The sequence below is a fragment of the Anas platyrhynchos genome, chromosome 29 (genome assembly GCF_047663525.1).
Source record: "Anas platyrhynchos isolate ZD024472 breed Pekin duck chromosome 29, IASCAAS_PekinDuck_T2T, whole genome shotgun sequence".
Classification (NCBI taxonomy): Eukaryota; Metazoa; Chordata; class Aves; order Anseriformes; family Anatidae; genus Anas; species Anas platyrhynchos.
In genome coordinates, this window is record NC_092615.1 from 1,681,824 (window position 1) to 1,700,200 (window position 18,377).

General features: G+C 40.3%; 1 protein-coding gene across 5 annotated transcripts in view; it reads right to left on the reverse strand.

Moving 5' to 3' along the window:
* The window catches only part of CRTC1 (CREB regulated transcription coactivator 1), a 52,588-nt gene that overhangs the window by 21,013 nt on the left and 13,198 nt on the right, over positions 1–18,377 (reverse strand). For 3 of the 5 annotated variants that reach the window (XM_027472385.3, XM_072029333.1, XM_027472382.3), the window contains exons 2-10: positions 12,321–12,437; positions 10,704–10,751; positions 7,618–7,755; positions 6,743–6,804; positions 5,757–5,851; positions 3,802–3,887; positions 3,373–3,416; positions 2,896–3,116; positions 47–183 (exon numbers count right to left, since the gene is read on the reverse strand). In XM_027472385.3, the coding sequence (XP_027328186.1) occupies positions 47–183; positions 2,896–3,116; positions 3,373–3,416; positions 3,802–3,887; positions 5,757–5,851; positions 6,743–6,804; positions 7,618–7,755; positions 10,704–10,751; positions 12,321–12,437 (948 nt within the window). The remainder of the gene's footprint in view (positions 1–46; positions 184–2,895; positions 3,117–3,372; positions 3,417–3,801; positions 3,888–5,756; positions 5,852–6,742; positions 6,805–7,617; positions 7,756–10,703; positions 10,752–12,320; positions 12,438–18,377) is intronic. The other 2 variants (XM_072029334.1, XM_027472383.3) reach the window with 1 other exon arrangement.

Here is an 18,377-nt window from a genome sequence, read left to right on the forward strand (position 1 = left end):
AATTCATCTGTGACCAAAAATTGTAATTCTCCAAGCGAGGTCCTACCTGAGTAATTGGTGACAAAGGGGAAAGCGTAGGAGACATTTGCTGTGACTGTGGTCGCCTCGAGTCTGCGCTCAATGAGAGAGGGCTGACGGTGGGCTGACGGTGCTGCTGGGAAGGGGCTGGCGTCGTCGTCATTCCTGCCAGTGAGGAACAAACGAGCTCAAATGGGAACGGAGCAACAGTTCATTGATACTGGTACAGAGGTAATTGCCTGATCTGTCAAAAATGTACAGCATAATTTGACGACGCAAAGTGGTGAATGTGCCTAGGCCAATCAGGCTGAAATTCATTAGCTAATTTGCAACTTTGTCAGGTTAAACAGCATCAGGAAGAAAGGAAGATCCCTGTGGTTGTTTATCCTGGACCTAAACCCGTCACAGTTGTGCAGGACGGTGCACAGATACTGACTGGGAATTGAAATAAGCAGACCAGCTCCAGCAGCACTGTGCTTCCCCAGTGGTTTATGGAAACAATAGGCACCGTTCTCGCACACCCCTGGGCTGCACACACAAAGAGTCCAAGAGCAGCATGTTCTCCTCTATTTGTAAGAGCTGAAACCTCAGGAAGAAGATAACAGATCATGTAACAAGACTAATCAGAAGGCACTTGTGTTATTATAAAAAGCAAACATCTATTTAATGGAAAATGCAGAAGAAAAACTGGTTACACAGGACGTACTCCATTTTAATGGCATAGCAGAGCACAGGAAGGCAGGAAATATCCCTCGCACTCTAAAGAGCCCTGACCTAGCAGAGGCTAGGGACAGACTACAAAGTAATTTAGCTTTACTCACATTCAAGACAAAACCTGCAAGCTTTGAAACCTCTCCTGTTTTCTGCCTCACCCTAGAGGAACTGAGACACCCTGGAAAGCAATTTCAGGACAATCTCTCTAGTGAGCTGTTCTTCCAGAGCTGCCAGAAAGGAGGAATTCACAAGAGCCTGAGAGCTCCTCAGCACTTGGCACCTGCTCAAGGCTTCCAGGCAGGCTGCCAGGGAGCCAGGAAGTCCGGGCTGCCAAGGAGCCAGCAGGCAAACTGGCTCTAACTGAGCAGATTCTGAAGACTGCCTGGCTTCCCGCACGATGTTTTCAAAAATCAACACTGTCTCATGGAACATGTCAGCGAACTGACAACCTCAAATGCACAAATGTGTAGCCTAAGTTGTTGGCAGTTCTTCATAACCTGACAGGTGTTTTTCCCCACCTTTACTTGGGGCTGCTACAGGCATGTCTGCACAATGCACAGAGCTCCTACAAAAGGCTCAGAAGTGTTTACATTTTCCGTTCAAGATCTAGGAGATAAAGAAAGGAAAGGAAGGTTTGAGAATATCAGTTAAAAAAAGCCAAAACACTGACTACGCCATTGCTTAAACTATGGGAGAGTCTCCAACAAGCAGCAGCAAAATCATCAATGAATGCACCTCTCTCATTTGTAGTATCTTTCATGGATCAGAAAATGTTTTCAAAGCAATTACATACCTACTGGTTTGGTTTTATACCATTTACTCTGCTAATTACGGGTAGTGCAAAAAATTTAGCAACCCAGCCTGGCCTAACTCCATGGAAGTAGTTTGTTTCTTTTTATATACACACCACCTATCTTAACAAAGCCTTGCTACGTTCTACTTGAATGAGAGCCCATCCCTGAAACTTTGTGTAGTCTGTTTTGAGACCAGAAAGCTTTCTGAAGGGTGCCAAAAGCTGCTGATTTCCTCTCTACTTAGAGGGGTAAACTGTATTCTTGCTTCCTTCTTAAATGTAACTGCTCAGCCATAACACTACATTAACCTGATTAGAATTATTTCCTTTTTACCAATATATGAGAGGATTTTTAAGTGGGTAAATGAATCCTGCCTAACACAGGAAATACATTTCTATTTTTGGATAGAGCACTTTTCTTCTGTTCTAGGAATCAACCGGCTGCAATTGTCACTGACAATAAAACGCAACCCTGTGCTCACAAGTAGGACCTAGAGAAACTATTAAAAAAAAATAACAATCATTAGTTTAGGCCATTTGCTTAAGTTGAAATTATCAGTTGATCAGTATGAACATTATAAACTGCCAGCGTGGCTTTTTTTTTTTTTTTTAGTAAAACTACCAGTATTGCCAAAGTGCAAAAGCCCCAACAAAGCTCAGACTCATGCTGAACAGCTCAAACAGCAGCAGCATTTTGCAAGTACTTGCAACAAAAACTACGCTCAAAAGGCAACGATTTCAACACAAAGGCACCATAGTGAGAGTGAAGTGTGCACTTGGTATTGCTTCCCAAAGCCCTTCTATATCATGAATCCTGACTACTCCGGATATTTTCAAAAATCAGGCAACCAAGCTTACTAAAACTAGCAAACCTTGTAAATTCTCCATGTTATTTTGACTGCTCAAAAGACAAAATCTGCTTCAGGTGAAGCAAGCAATGCTATTTCTCCAAAAGAATCCTTATTTGGAAAAAAAATATATTCTAAAGGAATGCAAACAAAGGCCTACTTAGGGTATTTCCACAATTCAAATGCTGTTGGGATTAAGTACAATGAATTACAAGGGAGGCACATTTTGGATGCTATAGTCTGTCCTATAAAGTTATATACAAACAACAAAAAAACAGACTTGGGCATGAAGAACTTGAAAAAAATGTAAGGATATTTGTAAGTCAAAACTAAATACAGCTCTATCACTTTGTCATACAGAAATGGCTTTAAGAAAACCTTGTTTACAAAGGAAAGTCAGTGAACAGAAGTAGAATTACCCCTCAGACAAAACAGTATTATTCAGCAACGCGACTTCCATGCTGTAAGACAAGTGACATATTATGGACAATCTGTTAAAACGGTGCAGAATTGTGATCTTACCCTGACTGGCAGTGCTGATGCCCAAGTGAGTCAGATTGGCAGCAAGATTTCCGGTACTATTGGAGCTACTCAGGGCTGGGAATGTGGATTCCTCAGGATCTAACGGTGTTGGGAGAGGGGAAGGGAAATGGATGTTTGTCAGGTCTGGAAGGGAGCCACCCGTGTTATGCGTAGCAGGAATCAGCGTTGTAGTGTTTTCCTGGTCAGCTGATGGAAAGATGCTAAATAAAGGAGAGAGGAAAAAAGAAAACTGAGTTTAAATTTCAGCCTGGACAGATCTGTACAAAACCATTTTCAAAAAAGGGAGGTGGCCATATACAGAAAGATATATGGTATTTTTGATAAACCAACTTGTAACAGACAAGGGGACACTAACACTAGTTTTGGCTTATCTTGCATCTACTCAAGAAGAAATTCAATGTACAATGTACTTTCTTAAAGATCTCAATGCTCTTTTAAAAGATGCTCAAAACTTACTTGATTCCTGGAACTTCACATGATTTAGGTCTTGATGACCCAGTCTAAAACAGAAGGAAGAAATGTTTATAAGCAAAGATATTTGAAATTACTGCTTACGGTATTTTATTCAGAAAATTTTATTGCATTTCTAGAGCTATTCTTCTACACAAGAGCTCTGTGAAGGTCTTAGAAAAGGCTGGTCATCTTTGTTTCCTTTAATGACTGGCCCAACAAGCCCCAAATTTAAAGAGTTTCTCCTGATATAATCAAATAAAATACATATTAAGTGCCTTTCTGATCTAATGTTTAATGATATGTTGCTAAATATAGCATTTCATCTCTGAGCTCTGGAAGTAGTTTGTTCTGGTTGGCAATATTTGGAGCATTAGTTTACCTAAACATGTTTAGAAAATGAAACCTCTTCACTTTGAAATGTGAGATTCCCACCTTTTTAGTGTCCCATCCTTGTTTCGAAAGGGTTTTGTCTGCCTCAGAGGTGGTTTCCTCCATTCCAGGGACAGTCAGCAATAAAACTAAAAAAAACGATAACAAAAGGATGCTTCTCAGAAATACATTTTCAGATTAGGAGTTTAACTATTTTCAAAACTCTTGTTATTAATCAGCATGGGGTGGTACTCTACTGTTTTGAGATCATCAAAATTAAAAAAGCAAACACCAAAACACACTAAGATAATATTGTATGAACATGGAGAAGTTCCCAGTGTCAAAAAAAAGTTAGCTACAAGCAGAACAAGATTTTAAAAAGTGGGTATGTGATTTGTCTTACATTCAAGGAACTTTCAAACTGCAGTTAGAACAAAAAAAGGAAAACACACAGATATTCTTCAGTACTTTTAAAATTTTTGGTGTCCAATTTCATCCATTTACATCTAAATGGAAAAATGTATGCTGGTACCTAGTTTTTCCTACCCTTCACATTTTACAGAGGTGCTATACACCTGTTACATCTAACAGGTGGCCAATGGGACAACTCTGGGGGGGTAAAACCCAAACCGTATTCCCTGGGACAGAGAAACACTATAAAGTTGTTAGTTTTCCACATTCCAAGTGTCTTGTTCAAGGCAATCCGCTTAAATATTAATTTAATCATACACTATGGGATGGCTGCTATTTAATGCTTTACAGCACTAGAAGCATTATTTGGGAGAGCTGCAGTACAGTGCACAGGCATCCACGCGATGTGCATCCACCTGTCTCTGGGGTGTTGTTCAAGGAATAAATTCTCTAAGACAGATTTAGGAGCTTTTAATGTATTTCTTGAACTGACAGCAGAAACTAGGGCCAGCAGAGGGCACCAGAATTGTTAGTGCCTGAGGGCTGTGCTGCTCCTAGCTTGTAACTGGAAATATTATTAGAGAGTATCATTTGTAAACATAGCCACTGAGGGCATATTAACCAGGGGTCTCAATCCCATAAAAACTAGATGAAGTCTTGCTACTTCATGATACTGTATCTTAATTATATGCCATTGTTTTTGTTGCTTGTCACAGTGTTTATGTGAGACGCTTATTCAGAAAAATACATATTCTGAAAGCCAGCTCAAATAACAGGTCTCTAGGTGAAAAAGTCAAGATATTTTGAATTTGCTTCTGGTCTTCAGCGTGCACGCACTTCAAGATTTAAGTTCTATCACAGAGTCAATATATCCTGTTAAGCAACTGCATATGAAAAATTACATAAAACTCTCAAGGTTTTGTGACAGATTTACAGTTTTGCATATCAAAACTTTGGTCTCAGATGGAAAATCAGATATATATCAGATTAACTTGCCAGGAAAAAAACTAGCCACCTTTAATATTTCAATGCAGAATCAATTTCCAGAATTTAATTTTTGATAGCTAGTACTTAATGAAGTTAACAATGTGAAATTCCTCAAGTCATTAGTGTAAAATTGACAAATTAATACCCATGTCCAAAAGAAACACCTATTACAGCAATTTTCTCCACTGGGGTGATAAAACTCGCTATGGCACTCAGGACCCAGCAGCCTGTTAACAGCTGCTCAGTAACCTACGTGAAATGCCAGGGGGTCTCTAACTTGTCTACAAGCTACTGGAAACCTCTAGCACCCCTGAAAGCCATCTAACCACCAGCATTCCACAAGTCCAGATTACTTTTCCCCACAGGACAAGTTCATAGAACTACTGGATATGGAGTTCAGGGAAATGCTCTATCTTGGCTTTGTCTAAGCTCTTCTGGACTTCAGTATACAGAAGAGTAAATGAGGTCCTTTGTTCAAATTGTTCTTTAACCAAATCTAGAAAATGTTATGCATACAAGTAACATGTAGCAATAGATGAACACCAATACACATGCATATAATCTGAAGTACAATGCTTCTAGTACAACAAACATTTCTTTTTAGTGGTTTTCTCTGTTACCTCTTTTCTGCTGCATGTCCTGGGACCCTCCTGAAAAGGATTCTTGTTGAGCTGGAGTCATAGTACTCTGGTGCAAGGCAGAATCAGAATTCGTCCTGGAAAGAAGGCAAAACAAATTATTTTTATTGTCAGCTCCTCTAAATGAAAGAATGCTTAATCTCATATAATTGCAACCAACTCAGGAAAACCTGCATTCACTCCGCATTAAAAAAACAAAATCTATATTTGGCATACACCAGGCATAATTTCTTTGTGAAACAATCAATTCACAGAACACAACAGAATTAGTTCAAGTTTGAAGAGTAATTGTTTCAATAATGGGATTGAGAGGGATACAGGAAAAACTGTTTACCATAGTTAGAAAATAATTTGATATGCTTTGTTAAGATTGTGCATGATCAAATAATGCAGTTTAAGCTGAAAGCTGCTTATAGATCCTCTAGTTATACTAGTCTTTGAAAATAAAGTATTCCTGCTATAAACAGAGGGGAAAGGACTGGTTTGAGGATGCACATGTGTTGTGGAAACAGGAACCTCCATGGCCAACACCTCTCACATCACAAACTGTCCTTCCCTTGTGAATGCAGGCCACCACTTTGCTCCTCCAGGGCCAGGAGCATAAGGAGTAGGAACAGGCAACTCAGTGCTCCTTTCCATTCAAATGCTTGCATTGGCAGACCAGTCCCTGAGCACTGAGAGAAAGCTGAGTCTTTTACAACTTCATAATTTCAGGATACGCCTTACAACATCTGGAAAGATTTACCTTTAAAAATATCACACTGGCTGACACCTTGAGTTTAAAGGCTGGCCATCTAAATGAATAAGCATGATAGAAGAAAAAAACTCTAAATTCAGTTAAGTCACGGAGATTCATATGACCAACTGATATGGGGAACAACAAAGGCCTTTTTTGCACATCAACGTGTTGCAGTATCAGAGAACCCAGCCCAAATACTAACACACAGGTACACCATTGTGCTACTAACCTTCTCCAGCTTGTATCCGATGGAGGTGACAGGTACACAGTGCCGTATGGACAGCTGTCTACGTGATTCAGTCGGTTAAGGGGAAGAACACCACTTCTTACTCAAGCAACAAGTCTATTTGAAATCTTCTCCTAAGGAATAATTCAAATTGCCCTGTCAAAACCACTAAGCTCACACAAGAAAGGCAAAGCAGACTCCCTATGGGGAACATACCAAGTTTAACAAGGACAATCAAATCAAAATATTATCTTGCTTGTTGTAATGTTTAAGCAACGGGACAACCATCCTCTTTTTCCCTTTCTAAATGTTTAACTCTTCCTGAGAAGCCATCGCCTCTCCGTTCTCCCACTTACATATTCCCTTTAGCCCCTTCAAGTCAGTGTGGCTGTGGCACGTTTCAAGCCAGTCAGCAAAAATAAGCTAACTCATTTTCACAAAAAGCAAGAAGAAATGGTGCTCAGCAGATGTTAAACTTATGAATCAACTTGTAATGAAACGCACAATGAACCGCAAGGAATTATTCAGGTTTGGATTTACTCAGTTTTGAAAGGAAAGTCAGTTCCACAAATACTGCCTTGTCTTTTCCATCAAAGGATCTCAGTCCCTCTCAGCTTCGTGTGTATTGTTATCCCCAGCTAGAGCTGAGCAAACAGAAAGGTAAATGCTTATTTTACAGAATAGTAGATTCTGTGATTCTGTGGTATTTTTAGACTGGATCACCGTTTAGAAAAAGCAGATGACATTAACTGCTCAGAGATGGGAAGCAACTCTGCTGACAGGTGAGGAGAGGAGGAACAAGAGAACTGTAAGAACTGAGAAATACGATGTTGGTGAAAAGGGAGGTTTTCATTGCTAGCTCGTCAGCCAAAGGATATTTGTCTTCCATGCTTATCCACAGAGAGAGGGCGTCGGTGTGGGGATCCCAGGCGATTTCTGTCCCGGTACACTCTGTCCACCAGCCCATGATGCCGAGTTGTCCTGCTTGTGTCCAACCCAGATGACTGAAAGGGAGTCTGAGAGACACGCATAAAGTCACAAGCAGAAAAATACACGCACGAGCCGTCTGCCAAAACTTACTTATATTGTATTAAAGCTTCTAATATTTTAAGCAATAAAACCCAGGAAAGACACGGACAAACGGAACCACGCACATTTTTTCTCCATTTTCACTACAGCCATGGAAAGCAATTACCAAGGCTATCTCTTCCAGACAGAGATTAGAGACAAGTGGAGGCAGACTGCGCTAGATCTGCCCCTCATAAATCAGCACGGCTCTCCAACCTTTGTATCTCTGAAATCCCAGCAGTGATTGTGACAGGGAGCCTACTGACAACTGCTGTTTACATTCCCTTGGTGTAGCATGCAGCATGCATCCAGAAGGAACATGCTGACAACCAGAGCTTGAACTACAAGGGCAGGAGATGCAGGAAGAGATGCACAGAGCTCCTAACAGTCACCTGAAGCTTTTAAGGAACACGCCGCTTTCTCTCACCCCTCCTTTCAGCACCATGATTTTAAGGGGACACTGACAAAATTCAGGGGGGAAAAAAAAAAAAGAAAGAAAGAAAGAAAAGCAGTTTCCTTCCTCTTCTGTCTGGAAAAAGTTAGAGCATTGGGTATTTTTGTGGTTTTTATTTTGGTTAAGTTGTGCAGTAAACTGAGGTGGATCAATTCCCTCTCAATCTTATCAGCACCTATGTCTTGAGAGTGTTTCCTTGTCAGCAACCCATTTCAGAGAACAAGGATGCCACGGAAAGCACAAAGATGAATTCCCACGCTAATCTGGAAAACGTCTACATTTTCAAAAGCCCTTCCCAGAGCATACCTGCAGGGGGGAAAAAGGAAGTACCGAATGGTCAGCCTCTACACACACTTCAACAGCAATATATGGGCCTCGAGGGAGAAAAGCTACACAGCCTTCCACTCCTTGCCAATGTGAACAGCTTTGCTGAGTCCCTCAACACCATCTGCTTGGAAATCCAAAATTTCCTCCTCCATTTAGGTGCTGCACGTGGCAAATGCACTGTCCTGTCTGCCAAGCCATGAAGCCATCTGGCTTCCACATTAAAAAAAAATGTAAAGTGTCCAGCTTTGGTTATTTTAAATGATCTTTTCTAAAAAGAAATTTGGCATTAAGCTTGAAGTCTTTTGTTTGTAATAACTCCTTATAGCACCTCTTGACTTTCCTTTTTTTTTTTTTTAAGCTAACATTAGCTTCTTTTCTCTCTATGCATATCCAATCTGTGTTAGCATAAATGGGTGCAAAGTGGCTGTGGTGTTTATTTTCTTGCTTAAGGGCCAACACTTTATATGCAGCAGAATATTGCTTTAGTCAACATGTCACTAGCAGGAGAGCACAGTGACTTCTTACTGTGTTCCTGCTGTTAGGATCACGGTGTTCTGCTTCAGCAAGCATGAGTTCTTTTGCTCGAAGACTTGGAGACCTCCAGTCAGAGCATCTCAATTTTAGGTAATCTAAATTAAAACATGTTGGTTTAATCTCTGCTACAAGTACTAAACAACAACCTAGTTCTATTTAACTGACACCACACAGAACTAAAAATATTCATAATTCCAAGAGAAAAAAAAAAGTCTGAAATTCTTCTTTGTACTGTTGTCACACTGATTCTATCCCAGAAGTCTGCAAAATTTGCAAATTAATACACGTGTGCTTGGAACACCAACAGGAGAAGCCATTTCCCACGTCATGGTCCCAGTCACAACATTAAAAAAAAAAAAGGAAAAGCCACTCAGTAGAACACCAAATGCAGACCTCACCTGGAATTTTAAAGGAACCCAATGTACATTAGTATACAGATGAAGTTGAATCCAAAGATTGCTATTTCTTAAGTTTTATGGCACAACTTGCATGTAAAAACTCAAAAAAAATCTGATCTGAGTGTAAAGGTGGCACAAGTAAACATGGACCATGCCCTGCCAGAGACAGGGCTACAATTAACACAGAGGAGAACTTTTGGGAAATGTTGTTCTCTGGCTTTCCAGGAAAAAAAAAAAATAAATCTCAGATGAATCCCTAAATTGCTTGGAAAAAAAAAATCAGAAGAGACTACAAACACCTGAGAAAACAGGTATCAGCCCCAACAGTTCTGGTTTCTCTCAGCAACCAACACACAAAACTTACTCTGGACCAAACACCAGACAATGTGTCTTTGTTAAATAAGCCCACCCCTGCAGGGCACACGGTACATAGCTGTAGCAAACAATTCTGTTAAAAAAAAAAAAAAAAAAAAGGCAAAAGAACAAACAACAGATCTGAGCATCAATGTTATTTGGAAAATGAAGAACTAGAACCGTTTCACTTCCTGAAAAATATTCAAGGATTTGAGATCAGAACCAAAACTCCACAAAACGTGAAAAAAAGGAAAAAACAAACTAAATACTCACAGATGGGAAGGAAAAAGCTCAGTGCTCTAAAGCAACCGTGTCCCTTTAAGATTTATCAAGGCATTGACTTGAGAAATAAAAACAAGCAAGGTAGATGAGGAGGGAAAGTGAGGAGAGGTACCCACTAACAGCTTACATTTCGGTGCCCCTTGGTGACAAGCAGCATTTGGGTAATCATTCTTCCTTTCCCAATGGAGTTTAACATGCAGGCTGAGTGCACATGCTCAGAGATTGCTTAAATCACAGGCCAAGACAGTGCCAAATAAACCACCGTCTGCAACAAATTAATCCCCCATAAATCATAAGTAATCACATGACAGACCACAGCAAGTCCGGAGAGTCTGTACAGGAATTATTATGCATGTTCCAAACCGGGATGCATGGCAAAACCTGTATTTATGTGACAGACCATAACTCCTTTGGAGCTGGGACGGTGAATCAGATAAATACTGTGCATACCAGAAAAAGTGTAACGTGTGCTAAAATACGTATCTACCTGGGCAAACAGTACACCAGTCCTAAATACGTATTTGCACAAACCTAAATACTTGTTTACCAAAGAGACAGGAACTGCTCCAAAGGCTTCTGCCAGAGCTCCGTTGTGCTGTAAATGCAAAGAACCAAGATGCTCAGATACTAACCCGCTCACATCCACACAGGCTTCACCTGCTCGACACATCATGCAAGTATCTTTTTGGCAATTTCATCATTATTTAGCTTAAACTTGAAAAATCTGGAAAGCATTCATCACTGACACAAAGACATGGTTTTTTTTTGTTGCTTGTCACCATTTGTTATCTGTAACAGTACCAACATTGGATTTTTATATTTTTTTGTGTGTGAAAGAACACATAAAAACCTGGAGTTTAAGGACAATTTGTTTCTGTACCCTCCTGTAGTCATTCACAAATTTTTGAATACTCACTTTTGAGCACCTTGTTAGCTTTAGGACCAAAAGACTCACTATAGAGTAGCTGTGAGCAATGGCCATCGAGCACAAAAATACTGAAATACTATTAAAGAGAACAGTGACTATGAACCCCCTTACCAGAAAAAGACAAAATCTGCGGATCTTGAGAAGTCCAAATGCCTATGAAGTAATACTAAAGGCTTCAAAACATTGTGACCCTCTGCATTGTACTCTCTGAAAACAATTGAATTAAAACAGCCATTTGCTTCTCCTTTTGTACAAGATTCAAAGTCCTAAGAGGAACCACAAATTCAGCTGCCCACATGTATGTCAAAAAGCACAGTTAGAAGTCGTCATCAATAGTTTCTCTGTATTTATTAAGCCAGCCTTCAACAGAAAACCACAAACTGAGAAATTTAATTTTTACCACATCCTCACAAGATAAAATGTGTTACTACTCAAACGAGGAAAAATAATACAGAAGTTTTAATTACTTTGCACACCCTACATCGACTAAACATAAAAATCAAGAGTCACAGAAGTATCCAACATCTAATCCTATCCACTACACGATATCTTCTGTCCAACGTGCTTACATGGAACAAAACACTTGTATAAAATGTTCGTTTTCTGTTCAGAGTGCATCACCACTGGAGTCACAATTACTGCTAGTAGACCCCTGCATTTACTTTTCAGCCAGACCAAAGAAAAGGGACTATTCTGAAAGCTGTTTATTTTCCATCCCAAGCTCCTTCTTCCTCCCTTAAAAATCCACACGTTATTTCCATGGAACATACACCTTGGCTGTCATCTTCAACACTTCCACCTACCAGCACTTTCTACATCACCCTGAGTTATTTACTTCCAGTTTTGCTTTGAGTTTACAGCATCTTCGCAGAAGATTTCATTATGAATCTGGTACCAAAAAAAAAAACAAAAACACCAAAAAACAAAAAACCACCAACAACCAAGCTTGCCATGAGTAAACACTGGCAAAGAAATTGCATTGCCCTTGCTTAGTCTTGACACAAAAGCATCACAACCAAGGACAAGAGAACTATAAGCTAACAGTAAATCTATACGATACCAAAATACACACTCATCCCATACACAACCATGTTCCATTACAAAAGAGCAAAAAATTTTTAAAACACGGTGGTCTGCTGAGGCCACGGTGTTATGTTCTGAACTGGCAGCTATTTCATGGTCTCCTGGGAGGGAAAAAATAGCATTAACAGAAAGAAACACCCTAATCAAACTCACCTGGAAGGGCAGATCCATGGCACTGTTTCCAATCTGATTCACATTTGGCAGAGACCCACCGTAGTACTGGCCACGACTCTGTCCCAGTTGCAAATATTGGGTTTTCTGCAGCTGTAACTGAAAGAAAACAAGGAGGAAAGTGTAAGGGCAACACAGGTGTTTTTCAGCAGTTTTAACTAACTCAATTATTCACCGTGTCAGTTATCGTTGAGAACGGATACCATCCATAAACAGCATGACTTTAACTTCTGTGAGTAGATGTCAATCTTCTGCACAAAGTATGGCTGGCAACCTGCCACATTAAGTCTTGTGTGATAGTGTAAAGGGATGGTAGAAAAAATCAACTTTATAGTCAGTAATCACATTCAATTTCCATCAAATAACAACCACGTGAAAGCACATGGTTCTTATGTCACCTGCTATTCTGAAAACTGGGACATTAAAAACCCATGTCAGCCCAACTGTAATTCTAATATCAAAATTAACCAGCTGGTCACACGTACAATATACACCTAAGGAAGTCATCTCAGTTTAGCATATTGAATATATTCTTTTACCAAACATTCACCTTTATTTATTTTTTTAAGCAATCTAGCTAACAGATGTCTGCAGCAAGCTGTAGCTTTCCACCACTGGATAAATGTTCTTGTTTCTTGCCTTAGGAAAAGCCCTTTGGAAAGGGCAGCAATACAGGTTTTCAAGAAGAAAAAAAAAGCAAACAAACAAGAAAACAGCAAGGAATTCCTTTCTGAACAAGTACACATGAGAATAAATGTGACAGCCAGCAAAGTTTCAATAAATGCTAGGTATCGCCCTTCAGCTCCGAATGACACCTCCCTGCTAAAACATTTGAGGATGTTTTCCCTGTAGTTGTATAAAAAAGCAAACGAGAGGAAGTTGATTCTTTTCCACTAGAAGTAGGACTTGTCATTGTCATCTCTTTCACAAGACTCTACTGCCTCAACAGCTCATTAAGAAGAGCTAGGATTTTTGATTATACTGTTAGCTATTGATTTTTCTCAATTTTTTAGTCTTAGTACCAGATTTAAAATCGTTTCTCACTAAACTCTGCGACGCTCCCAACTCAAGACACCACGCTGCCACCAAAGCTGTATTTTACAGTGATAAAGGAGAATCTGGAATCATCTGAACACAACAATCCCACTCCCAGGGATGCATCTCAAGGCCTCAAGAAACTACAATTAAAGTAGCAAAGAAATGAGCTTACATAAGTCCCTCTCCTCCCACTGTGGAGGAGTACGTATTTTATAATGTATGTTGTTCCTCGCTAGATGTCAACTGGCTCGTTTTGCACTCTGAAATGCAAGAACATTCCTAGATTGGTAGCAAAGGATTGTTTAAAGACTAAATGTTCAGCTCTTGGCCTAGATGCAGGTCGGTTGCTAAGGCACTGTGGTGTGTACATCAACAAATCTGGTTTAGTTTCATTCAAATAGATCCTAAAGCCTTTGCCTTGCAACGCCAGAGTTTTGAAGAGCAAAGTTCAGAAAAATACTAGAAAATGCGGCATCCCCCAAACTGGATGTTTACACGGGTTTTTTCTCTACACTTTCTTGAAGCAAAGGAAGTGGCAGGATGGAAACAAGTGGCCCTGCCTCTACAGCTTTACCACAAAGACTCTGAGGTTAAGCAGAGATGTTTCCAGCATGGTGAAGAAGAGAGAGCACTTCTCGTGTTGACAACGCGATCTCAGCGGAGTCCTCTGGTAAAGGAGCAAAAATGTAGGAACAGCAAAAAGGAGCAAAGAGAAATAGGAAGAGCAGCAATGCTGAGCAGTGCTGACAGGGAAGATGCCACCACACGCAGCAGTGCCACCAAGAGAGGACAGAGCAAAGGGACTGGGCCGCTGGGACATGGCGACGTCCCTGTTGAGGAATCGAGATTGCCCTGAGGAGGGCTGCACACACAAAACCAGCGCTACAAAAACCTCAAATAGCCTTTATTCACAGGGCCTCTCCTTGAAGACACTGACTTCCAAGCACACAGGCTCTCACTTTATCTGTGGGTCTGAGTTAATCCAAATATTACAAGATGGCTCTTGGAGACGAGGCCCCTCACTGCAACGGGCACCCTCAAAGGCCTTCACTGTCCAGGCACCGGCTACAAAGCATTTGATGTTTTCTTCTTCACAAAAGGACGGATAAATCCCCTCAGCCTGCAGATTTAGAAAGATCCCACCTAAAAAGCCAGAAACGGTCCCTCCGCCTTTCTTCTGACACACAATGAAGCGCCACGAGAAATTAGAGCAGCGCTCCGCGCTGGTGTCGCTTAATGAGTCACAGCCCCTCTAGCTCATAGCTGCAGATCACTAAAAGCACAACATCAGAACTAGCTGTGCTTTTTTGCCTGGCCTCTACATATGTTTTTGTTGTTAAAAAAAAAAAAAAAAAGAGGCTTGCTTGGGATTTGTGCCAAATGTTGAAGTAAGTACTTCAACAGGTGTTGGTTTCTTTTAAAGAACCTACTATAAGACACCCTGGGGGGGGGTTGCTTTATGTTTTTTTAATGTTTTAGCCTTCCCCCGTATATACCTACCTCAAAGCATAATGTAATAGGGAGGTCACGACCATTTGTCTTTCCACTGCAGTTAAACGTGGAAATGAGGAAACACAAGAGATCGCGAACTGAAGCGGCACTCGAAAACGAGCTCGTTAAATGGCTTTGGTGTATCATTAATTTCACGAACGCTCCCTTCAATAAACACTTGGGGAGATCCATGCCAAAACCAAGGAAAGCCATCACTCGTTATTGCTATCGTATATCATCGCCCCGGCGCACGGATCCGCGTTTTTCCTCTCGTCAGCCTCCTGCCCCTGAACGGCGAGCGGCCCCCGGGCCCCGCCGCGTGTAGGAGACCGCCGACAGCCGCCTCACAGATCAAGAGCAAGCAGAGCAGGCCTCTCTCCGAGCTCCTTGCACCATCAGCTTTTTAGCTGGTAAGGAATAATCTTTTAAATACTGTGAAATTAGGCCTTACCGTCACCCCGACCCAAGATCTCGAGCAAAATCCTGTCAAGGCTTTCAAAGCAGAGGATGGGTAAAACCCCTGCAGGTCTCACAGCTAGGCTCTGAGGCGACTCAGGAGTCTCGAGTCTGACTAAGGGGACCTGTTCATGAAGAAAAGTGGCACTGAAAATGGAAATCGACATTGGTTGTGACCAAAATGAACGCTTCCTCCTTTTCCTATAAGGATACCTTATGAGGTAAATCCAGTATACTGCACAATTTGGGATCTGGGGGGATTAGGCTTGAAGAAAGGGACTGTGGGGTTTTATTCAAAACAAATTAAAAAAGGAGCCTTTTCTTTATAGAAAAGAATCAGATTACTCTTAAAATCTTAAGAAGTCTCATGACAACTCCAGCTTTATCTCCTGGGGTTAGATTCAATTGGAGACAACTCACCATCTATATGAATTTCAATAGTAAAGTACGATAAGGAATTACTCAGTGTTTACCAAACATATTAATTTCTTGAACCATGAGAACTTAGTGAACTTATGCTACAGCTTTTCCATCTATGTATTATGCGGCCAAGATAATAACTGCTTGACAGTTGAAAATTATTGCTAAATATTCCAGTTCTTTCCTGAGACAGCCTTTGCTAAGGAAAAAGCCTTTGCTTGTTGAACTATTTTATTTCTGCTTGGCATTCCCGTTCAGAAAAAATGTTTCCCAAATGACAGGTCCTAACTGATTCTGTAATTTCCCTCCACCAGCATTTCTGTTCTGCTAAAAAAAAAAAAAATAAAGTTTTAAGTCAAAAATCAATTTAGAGCTATTTTGTCAATTAAACAAAATACTTTTGCATAAGCAGTTTTCCAGCACAGCTGAAGTTGCTCCCCAAATAAGAAGTAGACACACTATGGGTTCAAAAGATTTGAAATTATATTAAAACCAACAAATAATATCTGCAAAGGTGACAGAATAACATTCTGCGAGGCAGTATCAGCTCCTTTACAGCAAAGAAGAAAGGAGCAGTTACCTTTCCATGCAGCAATTAGGAATTTGCAATCAGCAACGTTCCTAACTCAGCTAACAGCAGAGTAACATTACAAGATCTTACTCAAGCTAAGAGAGCTGGGCACGTAATGTTTTGGTAAGAAATCAAAAATATTGCATTTAACACAATTACTGACTTGCTCTAATAGCTAATGATGCAAAAAGCTTCCAGATATTAGCTTTTATGGGAATCCATTTGTATGAAATACCTCATTGTTTCCATTTAAACTGGGCTAGTTTGCTGGATGTACAGCTGTGTGTGTAGAAAGACTCAAACTATACAGGAAAAAAAAAAAAGGAGAGGGGGACATGTCCCTAAAAGCATATCCAGTTCTCCTACAGATTTCCTCTGTGTCCAAAAGCATGCAGGTGGGAATCAATGGAAGCATTTCTTAAAATTGAACACTTCACCTTCTCTAAATTCTTCCCAAACAGCTAATCTGACACCAGAATTAAGTGAATCAAAACCCACTCTGTTTCTTTTAAAATACCCCTTTTTTACACATGAAGATTTAACTCCCATAAGTATAATAAAAGGGTGTAGCGTCCTTTTGAGAAAATTAAAAAAACACTAAGATATCTGATGAATACAGGAAGTAAGATTTCATGATAACTGTTCTGTTGCTGGTTTGCAATTTCCATACGAAGCTTTCTTATAAATTTAAAGCTTCTCACTTCAGAAAGCTCTCTCTTTAGCCTGCTGAAGCGAATAAGCAGCAAAACAAGTGCAGATTAAAATTAGAAATGTATCATTATGGCTTAATTGGAAATTAAATTCTGTTTAAAGGATTAACTCAAAGTTTTAAAGGCTGTATGAGAGGCAAATCCTGTTGTTAAAATCAGCCCAAAGTTTGCCAGTTGGACACGTGTGAACATTTTCAGGAATGCCTTCTCCTAAGGCAGAAGCAGGAAGTGCCGCAGAAAAGAATGTGCAGGTGCCTGGCGATTTTAGGCCATCTGGGATTGATTTGGTGTCCCCGTTAATATGTCACTGCTATTTTCTGATCCCTCGTTCCCTAGGAACGAATTCACAGCCCAGCTCGTGGTAGAAGGGTCCACACCTCAGTGAAAAAGCACTTAAATCACCATGCCCAGCGGCAGAGACCCCCGTGCCCCCTCGCCCACAGAAGCAGACTTTTCAGACCACGCAGACAGCGCAGTGAGAAACTTTCCAGGTCAAGTGTGTTCGCTCTTCCTCCTCGGTGAGCAAGCAGGAGGAAGAAAGCCTCCAGAACTACTAATCTGGCTTCTTTCTCCAGCGTGAAATTAAACATTAAGTTAAACAAACCCTCAAGACAAGTCAGTTACTCAGTGGAATCCCAGGGGAAGTATTTTCTTCAAAGGGAGATTTCTTCCCATTCACAATCCTCATGTTGATAAGAAAAGCAAACACAGCCTTAAAAAAGAAAGATCAGTTAACTTCTATTTAATGATTCACAGTTATTGCATTTAGACTTGGTGGCAATATAGCCATTAGCTACAAATCACCTAATTAGCCACCTAACTATTAAATTAAAAAGTTCTTTACATTTGTGTTCAAGTTGCTGAGAAGTATCCAACTACCAGCTAGCTGCTCTGACCACCAGAACAGTTTGGGTCCTCCTTCCCCCTCAAACTAACCCTTTTCCTGTTAATATTCTGTTGTTTTTTTTCTATAAACCCATTTTTTAGAACACAACACTGGCTATCCAATCGATTTCTAAAATAAATACACATCGAAGTAACTGCTCATTTACTAAAACAACTCCTCATGAAAGTTGTCTAGAATTTATTTAATTAAATGAGGGAGGACTCAGAAAGCAATAAAAGAGAACCCTGGTAAGCCAAGAAAATTTAAACATTAGCCACAACTTCATTAATTACAGCAGGTATTCAGCTGTCAGGCCATCTCCACATCAGCAGACCCAGACACAATCTCATTAAAGCCAGAGACTTAAAATTGATATTAATAATGAGAAGATAGAGAAAGTTATTAGCAGCGAAAAGCTTCATGAGCAACGGAGGACACAGTTTTGTAAGGCGAGCAAGCAGATCACG